This window comes from Solanum tuberosum, unplaced genomic scaffold (assembly GCF_000226075.1).
Source record: "Solanum tuberosum cultivar DM 1-3 516 R44 unplaced genomic scaffold, SolTub_3.0 scf00152, whole genome shotgun sequence".
Classification (NCBI taxonomy): Eukaryota; Viridiplantae; Streptophyta; class Magnoliopsida; order Solanales; family Solanaceae; genus Solanum; species Solanum tuberosum.
Window position 1 is genome coordinate 241,347 of NW_006239078.1, and position 18,553 is coordinate 259,899.

Genomic DNA, 18,553 nt, shown 5'->3' on the forward strand with positions numbered 1-18,553 from the left:
GAGGTGATATTTGGTGGTGGATTTTGTATTTTTTAATGGTGATGATGTGATTCTAGTGATGAGTTTGGTTATGGGTGTTGAATTTTGTGGTGGTTCTTTACAATTTTTGTGGGAATGACGGTGGTAGTGTGACTCCGATGGTGGGTTTGATCGTATGTGGGGAAATTTGTGGTGTCCAGTTTAATTTTTGATGGTGAAATATATAAATTTGGTACTAATACGATGGTAATGGTGGTGGTTCCATGGTGTTGTTCTTTGAAGAAGAAATAATTGAATGATATGTCGATTTTTTTTCGAAATCTAACAAGACATCTGATGTGGTAGTGAGATAACATTGACGTGACACGAGTATGATACACCTCACATTGTGAAAATAGTGTTATAGGTCTTATAGGTAAATAAATTTACTCTTGAATAGTATAGGGGTGTAATTGGTCAAATGATAATTTAAAAATGTAACTGACTTTTAAAAACAAATTCAGAGGTGAGTTTCTGCAATTATAATTGTTGATGCTATATGAAACTTCAAGAATAGATTATACACGGACCCTACCACTACGTCATAAAGTAAAATTTCTTAGTAATATCCACTACAGTAACACATTATTTCCAGGAACCAACCAAAGAAAACAAGAAGCAATTTCCACAAAGTGTATTTTCCAAGAAGGTTCATAGGAGCTACATAATAACTTCAATTGACAAAAAGTCCAAGTCACTAAAATAATTGACATGACATTTTGACCCTTTATATTCTTTACCTTCTATATATATGTCTAATATCTAATACACAAAGATAACACACACACACAAAAATTCATGTATACACAAACTAGTTGTAAAAGAAGAAGTCCAACTACTTCCATGACAAACTCTACACCATTCACATTACAATATGTTCAAACCTTGTTGATCATATTCAATTTTATTGCTTCAATATATCGAGCATATTGTAATAGTCACTACTCGTTATTAGCTTTCATCTTTTTCATATACTTTAGTGCGTACTTGGCAAATCACTTATCGTCTATATATCGAAGCCTTCCATCGAAAAATAAGTCTTTGGAGAAGAATTTGTTGGGATTTTCTATATGGTTCTTGTATTCTTCCATTATTTTTGGGTTTGTGTATCAATTTTACCCATTTTTTGGATTTTGGGCTGGTCTTCCTATTCATGTTATAGCCATAATTATCAGTGGAGTTGTGTTTTATGACTATGTTATTTGTGATAATCAAGATGGAGATAATGGCCATAATTTTAGGTATTATGGTAGTAGCAATGATCAAATGAAGACGAGTTATTGTGAAGAAAGATGGGAGGTCATTTGGGAAAAAGTTTGAGTTACTAAGGACATTTCAGTGCACTAAATTCTATGTACGGAATTCAAGATAAAACCGAATTACTAAGGTTTATATATTGTACGCAGTATTACCTAAAAATGTTGAGTTATTAAAAAGTAATAAGGCATGTTTGTTTGTACACAGAGTACCAATCTCAATGTTATGTGTTAAATTTCCCAAAATCAGTTTGAGAAAGACAATTATATGTAAGTTTGTAAATGAATCCAAATTAAAGCTCTTCAAATCCAATAATTATATATTAACTAAAAATCAAATGAGTTAATTAAGCTAAGATGGAAATTAAACAAATTGTTTTTCAAGAGAACAATGACAAAGCTAATTTGAACTTCCCAAAGTAGGGAGCAAGAACTATAATATTAGGCAGGGGTTTGGTGAGCCCAATAATGTATGAGTTAATAAACTTGACTATTCATAAATTTCAAATTCCGATATCGCCTCTAATAGAGAAGAGTGTGCGACCACGGAAATTTTGAATGTAGTAAATATAATTAACATACATTATCACTTTAATTTATGATTTAATCATAATAAATTAATATGATTTAACATAAACACGTGGACTTATTTGAGAAAACAAAAAAAAAACATTTAGTAACAGAAGTAGATATAAATATGATGTTATTTGTAACATACAAGAATTTGATTTATCTAAGTCAAAATCTTAAATAAAAGATATAGTGGTTTCTATATATTTGTTATATAAGTTAAATTTGAAAATGTTATAATATACAACTCATAGATAGAATATTAATGAACACAAGAAATGATTCTGCGGATCATGTGTAAACATTAACCAAATGTTCTTAGCTTGTCTCCTCCTTTTCTCATGACATTAAGGAATACCCGATAATTCTTTGGGGCATATTGATCAACATATAACATGTTATAATAAATTAAATTTTACTAGTAATATAAATCTCTATCAATCGCTATCAATACATATACCATACAAATTAATTTGACAGATGGACTTGGATGATTTTCTATGTTTTATTCGGAAAGAGCTAAAATTTCTATCGATCACTATCCACATCACTATATGTATACGATGAAAATTAATTTGATAGAGGACTTGGATGTTTTTCTACGGTTTTTCTTGGCCATATGCTATTTTCTTATGAGTAAAATTTTTGTATATCAATAGTTTAAAATGATTTGAATTTTTAAATCTTTTATAAGATAATTATACGTAATTTTCTTGAAACATTAACCTGTAATCTAAATAAAAAGAATTATTTTTATAACAAATTAAAATATACTGACAATGTGTAAGAAAAATAATCTTTTACGCTATTCATGTATATATTTATTTACCATATTACCCTTATGAAAAGTAGTAGTGAATTTCCATGAACCCACCAAAAAGCAACAAAGCACAACTTTCAACTATAATATGAGGCATCTTCCAAGAGAGTGCAAAGAAAATTCCCAAAAGTCTTTGTCAAGTGATTTGACATAAAATTTGTCCATTTATTCTTTATTACCCCACCCCCCCACCCTATATATAGTTATATATAATTTTATACAAATAAATTACATCACAAGAACCCAACTTTAGTTTTTAAATTTAAGTCTTTTTGACTCTTAATTTCTCTATTCATATTTCATTTTCAAACTTCATCCATACAACAATCAACAACAATCATCATTATTGCTATGGAAATGAAAAAAGGAAGAAAAAAATCTCCTCCATTAACTACTTTTACGCTATTCACATTACTTTGTGTTCTAACCTTTTTGATCATAAACCGAGAGTATTCTAACCGTCAATATTTATCTTTAATTCTTATCGTATTCGTATATTTCAGTTACTTCTTGGCCAACTACTTATCGTCTATAGCTAGAAGTCTTTTACCAAAGAAAAATAAGACATTGGAGAAGAATTTGTTGGGATTTGCTATATGGTTCTTATTTTCTTCCATTTATTTTGGGTTTGTTTATCAATTTTATCCACTTTTTGGATTTTTGGCTGGTATTCCCATTTATGTGATAGCCATAATTAGTAGTGGAGTCATGTTTTATGACTATGTTATTTGTGATTATCAAAGTGTAGATGATGGTCATAATTATTGGAGGTGTTTTGGTAACAATGACCATATGAAGGAGAGTTATTATTATTTTGAAGAAAAATGGGAGGTCAATTAAATACGATTTATTATTTTGAATAATAGATGTGAATTCAATTGGGATAAGGGTCTGAAAAATACCTCAACTTTGGTCGAATTTGTTGTTGCAATACTAAACTTTCATGAGGACCTATTACCTCCTTAGACTATTTAATACCGTATTTTTAAACATATATATTTGTCCACGTGGACATTAAAAATAATGCAAAATTATACATAGTAATGTGTCCACGTGGGCACATATATACCTTTAAAATGCACTATTAAATAGTTCAGGAGGTAAAAATTACATTATTAAATAGTCTAGGAAGGTAATAGGCCCTCATGAAAGTTTAGTATCGCAACAACAAATTCGACCAAAGTTGGAGTATTTTTCAGACCCTTAACCCAATTCAATTCTTTCATGTAATTTTGTTTGTCCTTGATCCTCCAATCGTAATGAAATTATACATTAGATCATATAATTTTTTCTAATTTGAGAACTCACGATATGTTTAATATTATTTCATCTCCAAAATTCATGCACATATGATTGACGTTCACGTAAATTAACCAAAATTTTGATCATTTTATATAAACTTTAGTTAAAATGCATGAACTTCACTCAAACGTAAGAAATGAATATAAGTTAAAAGGAAAATTACGCGGTTAAGCAAACTTATACTATTTAATTACTCATCATAGCTATAGTTTGCTATAATTAGCTCTAGCGACTAACATTATACATTAATTACGTGGGCTGACTTCGAGTTTGTATAATTAGCCACGTTTGTATATGTATACTTCGCCAGAATATACAAATACATATGTATAATATACAATTATCTAACCGATATACATATACAACTCACCTCTCTCCCACTCTCTGCCCTCTCTCGCTCGCCTCTCTCCTCCCTCTCCCAATCCCGCTTGTCATATATACAAATGCATATGTATAATTTACAATTATCTAACCGATATACATATACAATTCACCTCTCTCCCACTCTCTGCCCTCTCTCGCTTGCCTCTCTCCCAATCTCGCTCGCCTCTCTCCTTCCTCTCCCAATCTCACTTGTCATATAATACAAATACATATGTATAATATACAATTATCTAACCGATATACATATACAATTCACCTCTCTCCCACTCTTTGCCCTCTCTCGCTCGCCTCTCTCCTCCCTATAACATGTAGCTATGAATTGTAATCATCAAACTATAGCTATGGAGAGTAATTATGCTATTTTTGAACGGCTATATGTGAAAGTTCCTCTAAGTTAAATGACGATGTCAAAATCGAGCAGAGCTAGCCCATTTTCTCTCCGGCCCAAACAACTAACAAAACCAATATTAGGCGGGACGGAAAATTCCCGAATTTTCGAGCTTCCAGCCTCTACTCGTTCTTCCAAATTCCAGAACCTCACCGTCACCGGAGGTCAATTTACCGGCGACCCAACATCCAACCATGGCGGAGCAAGACCCTTACGCCGCCTCTTCCGCCAACATCTTCTCCCAGAAAAACTCCCGTCCAGCTGACGACACTGTATTCTTCTCCATATACCCAGACATTACCTTAAACCCCACTTCCCCTCCAACCACCATAACTTCTCAACTCCAATCTCTTCACCTCCAAATCCTCCAAACTCTCTCCCCTTTCACTTCCAATTACATATGGCAACACGAACCCTTCACCCTCACCCTTTCCCCCACCCCCACTCCTCCCCATCTCTCGGGCAAACTCCGGTACGGCGACAACCTCGAAGACGAATGGTTCGTCGTATTCCTCCTTTTCGAAACCTCAAAACGCTTCCCTAATGTGTCAATTCGTGTTTGGGATAGTGACGGCGAGTTCTTGTTGATTGAAACCGCATTTCATCTCCCCCGTTGGGTTAACCCGGATACAGCGACGAACCGGGTTTTTATCCGAGGTGGGTTTCTTCATATTATCCCTAATTCGGTAATACCCACAACCCCATCAATCCATGAGGCGTTAAATTTGTTAAGGAATGAGATTAGTACTAGAGCACCTGAGGGAGTGCAGCGTCAGTTAGAGAATAGGTTGAAGGAGTATCCGAATAGAGCGGAGAAGAATGTGCATAAGGTTAGGGTTAGGGTTCCGGTGTCAGTTGCAAAAGTGTTAAAGCATGAGACTTGTTTGATTTCTCTTGCGGTTGAAGGATTTTACGATAGGGATATCGATACAATGAAGTTCGCGGCGAAGATGGAGAGGTTTTTGGGGAATGGGGGTAGTGGGGAGGAGCTGGTTCGAGTTTTGGTTAGGATGTCTAGGGCAATGTATGCACAGTTGGTGCAGCAGACATTTCAGGCGCCGAAATGTTATCCGGCTTTGCCACCTAGGAGTGATGTGGGTGCTTATATGGAAGCTGAGCTGGGAATGAAGATTGCTTGTGGATTTGAGATGATTTATCAGTTGAAAAAGAGGCAGGGTATGGAGGGAAAAGGGAGTACTTGGGACGCGTTTAGGCAGAGTCTAGAACGGAGTGGGTACTTTGAAGGGCTGTTGCCAGGATCGAACGAGTATAAAAGATTGATGCAGAATGCTGAGGAGTATTACAAGAATAGTTCACTGCATGCGAGAGAAAGGTATCTGTTGTGTTAGTTTGTATAAAAGTTTTTTTTATTTGTAAAATTCTAGATGATGCACATTGACGACAGATTAGAATTTGGTACAACGGGGTTAGATATATGGACTTTGGTGTATATGTATCTAATTACGCACTGGCTTGTTTTAATGATACTGTTATTAAGTAACAAACAAAAATGTTGGTGACATCATTAGGTTATCACTGATAATATCTGCAGATTGGGTAAAATATTTCTCAGTATTCATACTATCAGGATAATTTCTGCATATCGGGTTAAAAATAAAATATGGTCATTGCATTATTAGGATCTATCTGGTGCCATTTGCAGCTTCACGAGTCCTAGGCTAAAAAGTCTCTTGTGTAGCTATATTTGTTGATGATACGACATCTAATGACCGTCCATCCATGGATTTTCAATAATGAGTTCAAATTGTTGTTTACTTTCCTAGTTTCCTATGTGTCCTAGATGTCAAAGGAAAACTTGCGTATGCATAAATGATACTGTATTATGAAAGATCTGAATATCCTGGAGAACTCGTTAGTCTTTGAATATTTACTTCTTGCATTACTGAATGGGAAGCTTGAAAATTCTATGTGACATGGTTATATTGTTTACTATAATAGTACTTTTTTCTCTCTGCTTGATTTGCCATTTTCTCCTCTTATTGCTCAATGTGCTGATATTACTGTTTTTATGATTCTTGTCTGAGTCTTTGAGATGCCCTTGTGTGTCATAAGTATTCCTGAACCTGCTACTAACCAATATTGAAAAAGCAGTGCTACACTAAGTGCTCCAGTGCGAAGAATAGATGAGATCCTTGCCCTTCCTGAGTCTGCTGATGACTTTAAGGATCAGGAGCTACCACCATCTGATGATGATGCATGGCTTTATGGTGGGGAGGATGAGCTAAATACTGCCCTTCAAGAGAGGCAAAAGGAGATGGAACTTTACAATTCAAAAAGGAAACAGAAATCAAAAGAGCAGGATGGGCCCAGCAATAGTTCTGATAATTTTGATCTAAAAGATATATCGAAGTCTATGCAAGCATTTGTCACAAAAGTGGCCAGTTATGAAGGTGCAGAGGTTCCAGAAGACAGGTTTTTGTCCTTCATTTCTGTCATTTCAACATGTGGAGGGGCATAAGCTTTTTTTTTGGTTACATTGTAGCATCTTATAGTTATAGTTATATTTTGGGTTTGTGCTGTTTTGATTTTACTTGGTAAGTATAGTGATGGGTTTTGTACGTATTCTGGTGTGCAAGGGTAAAATTAGATCAGATAGTTATGAAGCTCGAGGTTTTATCTCAATTTGGTCATGAATATTAAGTTCCTTGTAATAATAGATATGGATTCCTCCACGAGGGTGGCTGAGTTGGTTGAGCAAGTGATCTCACTGGTTTCAAACCCTCTGCATGCTTTCTTGGTGGAGTTCATCACACGGGGCTTGCCTAGTGCAGTTTACCTCTTCAGTGTGGTTATTGGGCTATTACATTGAAGCGAGGTTTACCCCTGTGTGCTCCCTAAGGGTAGCGGTTACGGGTTTCCTTGGCAACAACTAAAAAAATAGATTTAAACTTTAAGAGGGGTAGTTTGGTTAACCCAATCGTCTCTAGATTCTTTTTTAGCAGCATCCTTTGAAAAGGGATGCAATCAGTCAGACTGGAGGATGGACGCATGTCCTCCCTTTTATCATTAAACCCCCTACCCCACAAAAAAAACATGCGTCTCTCCACCAGTAATTTATTTTGGCCTATCCTCTGTCTCCTATAGGAATGAAAAGGATGTGGACTTTGATGTGGATCGCTTTATGAAAGACATGGAATCGTTTGTGAGGCGTCAGGGCAATGAAGACACTGGCAGTGATGTTGATATAGAAGAAGGATCATCATCGGATATGGAGTTCGGTGAGTGAGATTTTTTTTTATTTCAATTAGTCAATCTTTTTGGTAGCACTGGTAAAATGTTATGTATTAACTTTACATGCAGATTAGAATTTGTCGCTTATTTGTTCTATCGGTGGGATGTGAGGTTTGTTTCCCATAGGTTGGGCTTGGTTGGGATAAGGTAGTGGGGTGCCATGTCATTTTCCTCTTTTGGTGAGTAGGTAAAGTGATAGTAAGAAGGATCAGTTAACCCTCCATGGCAGCTTTTACCCGTCCAATTTTAATCTGTCCAGTATTGATAAGTCACTTTTATATAGGGAAGTCGACCAGATAGTGTCTCTCCCCTCTTCCTAGAGGAAATAACATAGTACTGGTGAATGGTGGAGTTCATCTTTTGAACTTCCCCTTCACCTACTTTACAGTCCCAATTCCTGCTAGAAATACTATAGTACTTTAAAAAAAAAATGCTGACTAAGAATAAAAACTGACATCTATTGCACTTATAGATGAATCTGAAGATGAGAGTGATATTGCCAAGCCATATGATGATACTGATGAGAGAGGTGCCGCTTTCATGCATTCGTATTCGGACACTCTGAATGAAGAACTGAAAGGCACCACTCTAAGTAATACCTTTGTCCGTGCAAATGGAGAGTCCATAAAGAAAGATAAGGTTAGTCTACTCTACACTCACGGTTTCTGATCTTTCGTGGAGATGAGGTTTCAGCTGGTAACAATATTCCTGCTATACTAAATTTACAGTTGATTCATTTACCCCAAATCGTTTATCGTTGGTAGATAATGGGTTCTTGTAAAGTCATGTGGCTTGTTGCTCGGATATACCCTGCTATGTCAGAAAACATGGAAATTTTTATGGTTCATTGCATTTCTATTCGCGTCTATGTTGCTAAGTTCACTCATTGAACACATATATGTATCAGGGAACATCTACTGCTGCAGAAAGCATGGAAGAGGATTTCACTCCGGTAGATGTGGATTTCAATCTCGTAAAGAATTTCCTCGATTCGTTTTCTTCTCAAGATGGACTTCCAGGACCTGCTTCTAACTTGCTTGGACTTATGGGTCTACAGCTACCACCAGATGCTAGCAAAGGGAAATAACCATATTTTTGTCAAGCAGTTGGGACAAAAATATACACTAGTCTTTGGTGATATTTCATGTATAAATTGAGACAAAAATAGATTTTTTATTGTAAGAGTAGAGAGATCCTACTTGTTTCCTCTTTCTCTTTTCATTGCCTTTTTTCTAACGGCAATCTTTACAATACTACGTAGTACGTATGTTTAACTTCAATAGAGAAAAAAGGTGGAAAGAAAATGAATTTAACTCCATTTTTGTTTTTTTTTGTCTAGCCTAATGCTTTTATTTATCAACAATTTTTCCAATCCAAACGAGTAAGCTCTTAAATTTCTTTTTATATTACTCTTGTAATTGATTCTTTTTGAAAGTGTTCACATTTGTTTGTAAAATTCTTAAAAAGTTTTTTAAATGAGAATTAATAAAATTATTTATTTATTTATGATTTCTTAATATGTGTGAAAAGAAAAATGACCAATTAATATGGGACAAATGGAGTAAATTCATCAAATCCTACACGTTGAAGCAACTAGAACGAGTGCTTGATGACAATTAGACACAATAATTCATCTTCATTATGTATCATGGATATCAAATGCTGATATGATACATTAATTTTAATAAAAATTATTTTAAACCGAATGATTATTTCATAAAAAAATACATACTCGCGTTTATTAATATTTAAAATAATTAAATACAAAATTTGAGATTTACCTACTACAAAGAAAATTTGAGTATTTGTTTTGTTGTGACTTTGACTGAGAACATCCACCAATCAAATATAAGGAAGAGCAGAGAGAAAGAAGGAGAAGACAAATAAAAAAATCAGTGATGGGAACGGTGGCGCAAGAGGCGGCGATTGACTTACTGAAGAGTGAGATTCCGGTGGAGGAAGATGAATCGCTGCTTCTCTCCGGCGACGTTAACACCGGTCTCGTACTCGTCGACATCGTTAATGGCTTCTGCACAGTAGGAGCTGGCAATTTGGTAAATTTATCATCACAATCATTTAATCTAAGTTTTAAGCTTCTATATTGATGCATATACTTTTTTGGATTTATAGGAAATAGACGGCACAAAAAACAAAAAACGAATTTAGACGAATATGTATATTACATCCGTCGTGTTCTGTTTGGATCGATCTATTTGTGAAGGAAATACTTCAAAATTCATACTTTTTTATATATAATTATGATTTTCCGTTCAATTTGCACGCACCTCGACTATGACTGGTTTTACTCCTTCACCAAAGTTAAAACATTCAAAATTCATACTTTTCCTTCTCAACCAAAAGAAGAAGAAGGAAATGCTTTGGAATTCATAGTTTAAGCATTTGGATATAAAAATTGTGAAATTTGGAAAAAAAAGTACTAGTAGTATTTTTTTTTCAAGTGGAAAATGGTATTTGGAAACTGGAGTTGTGTTTATACATGCATACAAATTGGGAAGTGTGAGTTTAATTGTGTTCATGTGTAAGAAGCTAAATATGAAGTGTAAAAGCAAGAAATGGAAATTTAAATCGGATGTTCGAAGAGTTATACCTTAAGGCCTTGGTAGCCATTCTTCAGTTATTTGTTCATGGAAGTTTTAAATTTAAATGTATGTAAGCCAAACTCATGTGAAGTTAGGAACTTGTGGTTAGAGATGAAGCTATTATTAGATTTCTGGATTACTTGAGCTGGTAATTAAGTTGGTCTACTGCCGTTTTATGTAAAAATTATTTCTAGTTCAATATAGTGATGCTTCGAAAATCATCTTTGTTTTTCCTTAATTCAATGTACTTTCTTGGGATTCGGGATCCACAGGGAAGATAATCTTGTGTGATAATCGAACCTTGCACTCCACTAGGGAGCTTCGTTCAATCTATGTGATCTTCTTTGAGTTGTTTCGTTCTCTCTCTCTCTTCTATTCGTATGTTGTTCCAATGTTTGTTTTTTTGACTATTTTGGTGACTATAGTGGATAACTCGTTATTTTCGCTAAGCAGTTCATGTGATCCTTTTTCCTCATATTGTTCATTTTTAATTAGATTGTGATTTTGTGCCATTTGCTTTGCTATAGGCTCCGGTGGCACCTGATAGACAAATTTCAGCAATGGTTGATGAGTCAGTTAAACTTGCAAAAGTGTTCTGTGAGAAGAAATGGCCTATTTATGCTCTTCGTGATTCTCATCATCCTGATGTGCCTGAGCCACCTCATCCTCCTCATTGTATCACTGGAACAGATGAATCTGAGTTGGTTCCTGGTTAGTATTTCCTTCGTGTTTTGTCCTTTCAGGTTAAAAGTGAGTTTTGTCAATGTGGTCTTTTATCATCATTTGCAGCTCTGCAGTGGTTGGAAAATGAACCAAATGTGACAGTGCGATGCAAGGATTGTATTGATGGGTTCCTTGGATCGATTGAGAAAGATGGATCTAATGTCTTTGTAAATTGGGTGAAAGCTAATGAGATTAAAACTGTAAGTATCGCCGTATCTCATGATTTGATCAAAAATTTGTTTCCATTCCATTCTATCTGATGTTGTGTGTATCAATATGTTGGTTTAGATATTGGTTGTAGGGATATGCACGGACGTATGCGTGCTTGATTTTGTGTGTTCTGTCTTATCTGCACGGAACCGTGGATTTCTCTCCCCCCTGAAAGATGTGATTGTATATTCCCCTGGCTGTGCTACTTTTGATCTTCCAGTCCAGATTGCCAGAAATATTAAAGGAGCTTTACCTCATCCACAGGTGACCTGATATGTATATTGGGCTGTTAGCCATAAAAACTTGAACCTTAGATACTCTTTCTTTTTCACGGGAACAAATATCGATTGTCTATTGACAATTTCACCATTCTCATCATTTGCTATATTTGCTATGTAGGAATTGATGCATCACATAGGCCTTTACATGGCCAAAGGAAGAGGAGCAAAAGTAGTTTCACATATCTCATTTGACACAACAACCAACGAGACATAACTCTGAACAATGAGATTTAGATCCATACCTCTCATTCGAAACTCAGAAGGACACTGCTACAGCTATTGCAGACTTTACGAAGACCTTCTTAGCTTGCTTAGTCTATATTAAGTTATATAGTAGAAAGATAAATATGTCCATAGGCATATTTTCTTGTTCAGTTTGGATATGCAGCTAACTCTGCTTGTTCCAAAGCTACCAAATACTTCTTCCATATTGTATTAACTATCACGTTTTCGATGCCAAATAAATTTGTCAATAGACAACTTTGATTGTTCAATTGGATGTGTGCTGCTATACTTTTCTTGTTCCTAAGTTACTAATATTGTCGCAGTATTGTATTAATTCTTGTTTAGATGAAGCACTTGAAGAATGGTACTGTTATATAAATTCTTTGTTACACTAACTTACACATCAAGACCATACATACAATCCCCAAACCTTCTCACTTAAAACCAAAATAAAATAAAATTATAACCAACATTCTTGCCTATCCACCAGATACATGAAAAAATACCTGGAGAAGAATGAGAACAAAGGGGAAAACCGAAAAAAGAGAAAAAACAAGACATCTATAAAGGTACTCCACCTTTCAGGACCTGGTATTTCCTATTGTGATGAAAAAACGAACGTTTACTCTTCTTTACTTTCGTTCCAAAGATGAACGCTCTCAAAGGTATCCTTGATCTACTTGCTGAGTTTGTTAATTGTGGTTGATTTCCACCAACATCAAACTGATGATCTAGTTTTCTTAATGTCTTCTCAACATCTACTTGAAGTGTAGTTACATGCTCTACACCAGCTTCTAGTTCCTCTCTAACCTTGTTGTTTTCTTGTTTCATGTTCAAAACTTCACCTTGGAACTTTGCAGCTTGATGGCTACTGAATCTGATTTCATCTTCTTCAACGCCGTCCTTTAGTGCTTTTGTGATTTCCTCCTGAATGCTGCATAAAGACGAGAATCTACGTTTCAGTTCATCTTTTAGTGACAAGCTTTGTTCTAACCATACGGTTAGCTCATTCTGAATCTCCCTCAGGTGTTTATATATTGGCCTGATTTCTGATTTCATGTCTGTTTTGGAGCTGCCCTCTTTTGTTTCCTTTTCTTTGAGTGTTGTTATTTCGCCCTGCAAATCTTGGGCTGTGGTCTTGAACTTTTGAATCTGATGAAATGCTGAGCTAAATCTTAGCCAGAAATCCAAGTTTTCGTCTAGTAATGCATCAATGCCCATCCGGAGTTTCTCTTCAACTGGTGAGAGGGATGAACGTTGATCAATCAAAATGATCTTGACATCCTGTTCATCCTTCTCTTCCTTTTTAGGCGTGTCCTCAGGTTTTAAGCTTCTATCATCAGAAGGATTGGGATCTTGCTGTTTTTCTTCTTTCGACTCTGAACTTTCAGAAGCATTTCCTTGTACAAGACTCAACTTTAGACGTAAACTTTCTATCTCTTCATCCTTCTTTGAAATAGCACTTTTAAGCTCTCTTATCTGCAACGTGACTTCAAATTCAGTGTCTCTTTCTTTCTTCTCCATTTCAATTAGCTTCCTCTTTAATTCCTTGTAATTCCTGAGAATTGTTGTATATTCTGTTAAGAGGATCTTTTCTTTATCTTCCAAACCAGTCAACAGCATTTGCTGCCATGTAAGGTCATCGTCCTTCTCCTCGTCCTCCTGTGGTTTTTGCTCATGATGAACACTACTTTCAGACTTAGATGAGACTCTCTCTTCACCTTTTTCAGCTACTGTTGGCTCCAGAAGTTCGACGTGTTTCTTAGGGGATTTTGTATCTTCCTGAACTTCTTTATCACTAACAACTGTAACAGGATCTTGTTCTTTCTTAACTTCACTTGCACTAACAGGATCTTGTTGTTTCTTAACTTCACTTGCACTAACATGATCTTGTTCTTTCTTAACTTTACTTGCACTAACATGATTTTTTTCCTTTTCTGTCTCTTTTTGTGACCTGATATCAGCAAGATCCTCCTCTTCATCTTGCGATGAATCCGACTCATCAACCTCTTCATCTGGTTTCACACTCGTCAATTTGATCGATAACTGGCCAAGACTGGTATGAGCTTCAGCAAAGTGTGTCTTAAGGCTGCTGTTTTGAGTTTCCACATCTTTGTTTAGATCCTGAATACCCTTCAACTTTTCCTCTAGCACGGTCACTCTAACGTTCAGATTGTGTGTGTCCTCTGTCAGAGTAGCTGCCTTATCGTCTTCCAAAGTCCGAACTTGTGTGTGGAGTCCACAGGCTTCTGTTCTTAATCTCTCAATAAGAACAGTTTGTGTTGAAACTGCTGTTTCTAAGCTGACTACCTTATTCACAAGCTCATCAATCTTCTCTGCCAATTGTGTCACTGTTAGAGATGACATAGAGCTTGCATCGAATTGCTCGTTCATCTTGCCATGCAACGACTCCATCTGCTCACCGACTTCTTCTTGGCTCGTGCATTGTGATGATACATCTGTTACTCCAGCAGATTCATCATCTTTTTCATCTGGTTCTGTTTCATCAGCTGGATCACCTAAGTACTTTTGCCTGAATGACTTAAGTTTCTTACGAGCTTCATCAATCTTCTTGAACTCCTCTTTTGCTTCATTCGTAGATTGTTCTTGTTTCTCCTGGAGCTGAGCCAACGTTTCTTGACACGATTTTAGTGCTGCTTCCGCCATCAAGGTCCTAGCCTCATCATCCTCAATAACCCGTGCCTCACCAAATTCATCCTCCAAACTGCAAATCTTTTGATGCTTCTCCACAATCTGGTGCTCAATTTCCATCGTCTTAGCAATCCCACTTTGGTAAGAACTTTTCACAAACTCTTTCACAGTTTGCAAAGACAGTATATCTCTCTGGAGCTTGTCAATCTCTTCAAGCGCCTCGTCTTTAGTCAAACCAGATTTTGGTGCTTCTTTGTTTGCATCTCTTGCTTTGTTAGCTGTTTTCTTGCCTAGAAATTGCAGTGTGCCTGTTTTCAACAGACCTTTCATGTCTTTAACAGGAGCCTTTGGAGGAACATTTGGTATATTTGCACCAGTTGTTGGTGCTTGAGGGAAGTTCTTTGGCATTCTTGGAGTACCATAATCATCTTCTTCATCCATTGCTAGTTGAATCTGTTCTGGAAAAAGTGTTGCAATGGTGTTGTTGGCACTCTGCAACTCCCTCGATAACTTGTCATATCGTTCAGCCAATGCTCGATAGGCACGATAAGATTCTTCCACAAAGTTTATTAGCTCTGGTCTTTTCTTGTAGTACATCTCTGCTCTTTTAGCAAATGAATCTCCATCTTCTTCAATGAGCTTGATCACATCTTCTACCTTCTCTTCCATATCTGCAATGACACAAATTACAATTAGAACTTCCGATAACCACACTCAACGAGCCAAAACCATGGGCTTAATGGAACGACACAGTCAGTGATGATTCATACATCCGACCCGAGCATGCTTGGGACTGAGATATAGTTGTTGTAACGAGCCAAAACCATGTTAAGAAAAGTTTTAGAATGACACAAGTACAATTAGAACTTCTGATTTCCACACTCAATGAACCAAAATTGGTTTCAGATGAGCTTAATGGAACGAACATAGTGAGTGATGATTCATATACTCGATCCTAACTTGCTAGGGACTGAGATATAGTTGTTGTAACGAGCCAAAACCATGTTAAGAAAACTTTTAGAATGACCCAAGTTACCATCGATTTCCACACTCAACGAGCCAAAACCATTGGTTTGAGATGAGCTTAATGGAATGAACCATACGTTCAGTTGGACTTGGATTCATTATACGTTGACCCTAACTTGCTAGGGACTGAGATATAGTTGTTGTAACGAGCCAAAACCATGTTAAGAAAACTTTTAGAATGACCCAAGTTACCATCGATTTCCACACTCAACGAGCCAAAACCATTGGTTTGAGATGAGCTTAATGGAATGAACATAGTCAGTGATGATTCATATACTTGACCCTAACTTGCTAGGGACTGAGATAAAGTTGTTGTCGTTACGAGCCAAAACCATATTAAGAAAACTTTTATAGAATGACACTACAAGAGAACATAGAAATCAAAATGGCAATATGATGTTATTCCTATACCTATATGTATCAACAATCTCCTTGGATTTTTTTTGTATCTTTTCTTAATAACATTGTGCAATTCATATGAAATTTCTGATAACATATTCCTATAATAATTTGAAACTAAATAAACAATAAGAAAATGAAAGTTCTTGAAATTTCTAACAAAAAATTTGCAAATTTTTCAACATAAAATCTTAGGTGCAAAAAGACATAGATCTTATTCATATTTGTATTCATCAAGAATTCAGAACCCCATTTAAGGGTAGAGGGGCAAACTCATTATTTATCGCGAATCATAACCCTATTAAAGGTACAAGTGCACGTTCATTATCCATCGAGTTTCAAAACTCTTATCATAGTATTTCTTGAATATCGAAAAATAAAACATACCTTGAAGGCTTTGTTCTAGCCATTTGGATTGTTTAGTCCTAATATGGCTAGCAGCCCACCATGAATAAGCATTAGTTGCAGCTCTTTGTAACATTTTGAACCAATTCTTGATTTCCTTTCTACTAAATTTCAAAAAATACAAATCAAATATGAAACTCTTCCTCTTTTTTTCTATTTTTTTTTCCTACAATAACAAAGAATGTATCTTTTTTTTTTTTTTTGATTAGGAAAGAAAAAGAGTTTCAATACATGAGAAATTTTCTTGTTAATGAAAAATGATAGGAAAAAATTGGAATCATAGTTGAAAGGGACTAACAAACTATGATGTGTTTTTTTGTTTTTGTTTCTTTTGTTTGGCTTTAATGTCTAATTATAGTTTTTATTGGTTGAGAGTTCCTTTAGCACCAAAATAAATGTTGGACCCTTCTCTATTCTTAAATAGTTTACTAGCTTTTTTCACAAAAAAATATTTGTGGGGACAATAGCATTTTTAGTCCCTTGATTATTGTTAAAGTTGGATTTGGTCCTTGTGGTATCTAAATAAGCATATTTTACTTTCAATTACTTGAGATGTGCACTTTTGATCTCTTTGCTTATGAATACTCATAATTTTTTTTGATTTATTAACTGTCTCATTGTTTCATTACTCACGTGTTATGCTAAAATTGTTATGCGATACATTCCTCTTTACAATATATAGAGACAGTGGAAAGGATGTTGATTCTTCAACAAAACCAAGTCTTCTCGCGGTTGAAAAGGATCCAAGAAATCAGTTCGATCAATAAGCCAAAAGGAATGAACAAATCTCAAGATAATATAACAATTACAACATAGTCAGTATAATTTCATAAGTAGGGTATATGGAGAATATGATGTACATAAACCTTATCCTTCCTTTGTGGGGGTAGAGAGACTGTTTCTGATAGATTTTCGACTCAAAAAGATATTTCAGGGTAATATAGTTCTAAAAATAGTCCAAGTAATACATATGTCCTATATAAGAGAACCAAAACCACACACTTCAATTAACTGAAGGTTTTAATGAATTGTATATCATAAGGATCAAAAATGAAATTTATCAATAACCGAGGGACCAAACTTACTATTTCCCTTCCTTTTTTCTTTTGTGGCAAAACCAAAGCTAAAGCCATTGACAACCAATTATGAAATTAGATTATTGTGAACATGGTATCCACTGGCCTCTTTTAACAACTCGTCACATTCTCATAAAGAAGAAAGAATTAGAAAATCAATAAACAAAAGAAGAAATATCTTTCTCTTTGTCCTAAAGTTTTTTTTAATAATTACTATTATAATTATTACTTGGGTACATTGGAAAAGATTAAACTAAATATCTATGTATTTTGCATATAATACAAGTAGCTGTTTTTGCCTTTCTTAACTAACTTTCGGTTACATATATTTAAAAGAATGTCAAGTGAAACTCAATATACAAAGTTATTGTTTAGTTTGATATTCATTTCCAGATCTCGATTATTTTGGATTTGTATTGTGTAAGATTCATTAAATGATAAAGTATTTTTTATCAGAATTTTTTTTCATTTTTAATGTCTGAACTCGAAATTTCTAATTAAGGGTGTATTAATTCCACAATGAATGTTGACAGTATCTCAAGCTAGTCACTAAAGAACGACTAAATATAAATTCGTATCGAAAAATCTCACATTACTTAGCTTTACTCTCTTTCTACATGGGTTTTTTTAAAAATATTTTCTTTTGGAAAAAATCAATTGGAATAGGTCTTTTTACTCATCAAAATAATCATTGAAAACTAGGGCCATGATCTCATGATAACAACATAAAATAAATTATTTGAAAGAATAATTATTTAAATACAACTCATCATGGTCTGAGTTTAGATACTCAATAGCTGGGAAAAGGGATCCCTTAATAATTTTCAAAAAAATAAAATAATCTTAGAACAAATTAGTACTAATAATTTATAATAAAGGGTGCAAAGTATCTAGTGCTTAGAATAAATAAAGAAATAAACACATATTAATTACACTTTCATAATGAACATTGAAAAGAAAATTAGA

General features: G+C 35.0%; 3 protein-coding genes across 3 annotated transcripts; 2 read left to right on the top strand and 1 right to left on the bottom strand.

The window, feature by feature from the left end:
- The first annotated feature begins 4,817 nt into the window (after positions 1 to 4,817).
- On the top strand, positions 4,818 to 9,308 carry LOC102602515 (protein ecdysoneless homolog). The gene is made up of 5 exons (XM_006353102.2): positions 4,818 to 6,071; positions 6,851 to 7,171; positions 7,844 to 7,977; positions 8,463 to 8,629; positions 8,898 to 9,308. Exons 1-5 carry the CDS (start codon positions 4,933 to 4,935, stop codon positions 9,075 to 9,077), a joined length of 1,941 nt encoding a protein of 646 aa, XP_006353164.1. The 5' UTR covers positions 4,818 to 4,932; the 3' UTR covers positions 9,078 to 9,308.
- Positions 9,309 to 9,807: 499 nt separating this feature from the next.
- Positions 9,808 to 12,317, top strand: LOC102602851 (nicotinamidase 1). The gene is made up of 5 exons (XM_006353103.1): positions 9,808 to 10,044; positions 11,118 to 11,301; positions 11,380 to 11,513; positions 11,602 to 11,787; positions 11,923 to 12,317. Exons 1-5 carry the CDS (start codon positions 9,889 to 9,891, stop codon positions 12,016 to 12,018), a joined length of 756 nt encoding a protein of 251 aa, XP_006353165.1. The 5' UTR covers positions 9,808 to 9,888; the 3' UTR covers positions 12,019 to 12,317.
- A 107-nt stretch (positions 12,318 to 12,424) lies between these two features.
- On the bottom strand, positions 12,425 to 16,642 carry LOC102603189 (kinase-interacting protein 1). Its single transcript, XM_006353104.2, has 2 exons — positions 16,494 to 16,642; positions 12,425 to 15,352 (listed from the first exon to the last, which is right to left on the bottom strand). The coding sequence occupies exons 1-2, from the start codon at positions 16,585 to 16,587 to the stop codon at positions 12,591 to 12,593; spliced, it is 2,856 nt and encodes a 951-aa protein (XP_006353166.1). The 5' UTR covers positions 16,588 to 16,642; the 3' UTR covers positions 12,425 to 12,590.
- Between the last annotated feature and the right edge of the window lie 1,911 nt (positions 16,643 to 18,553).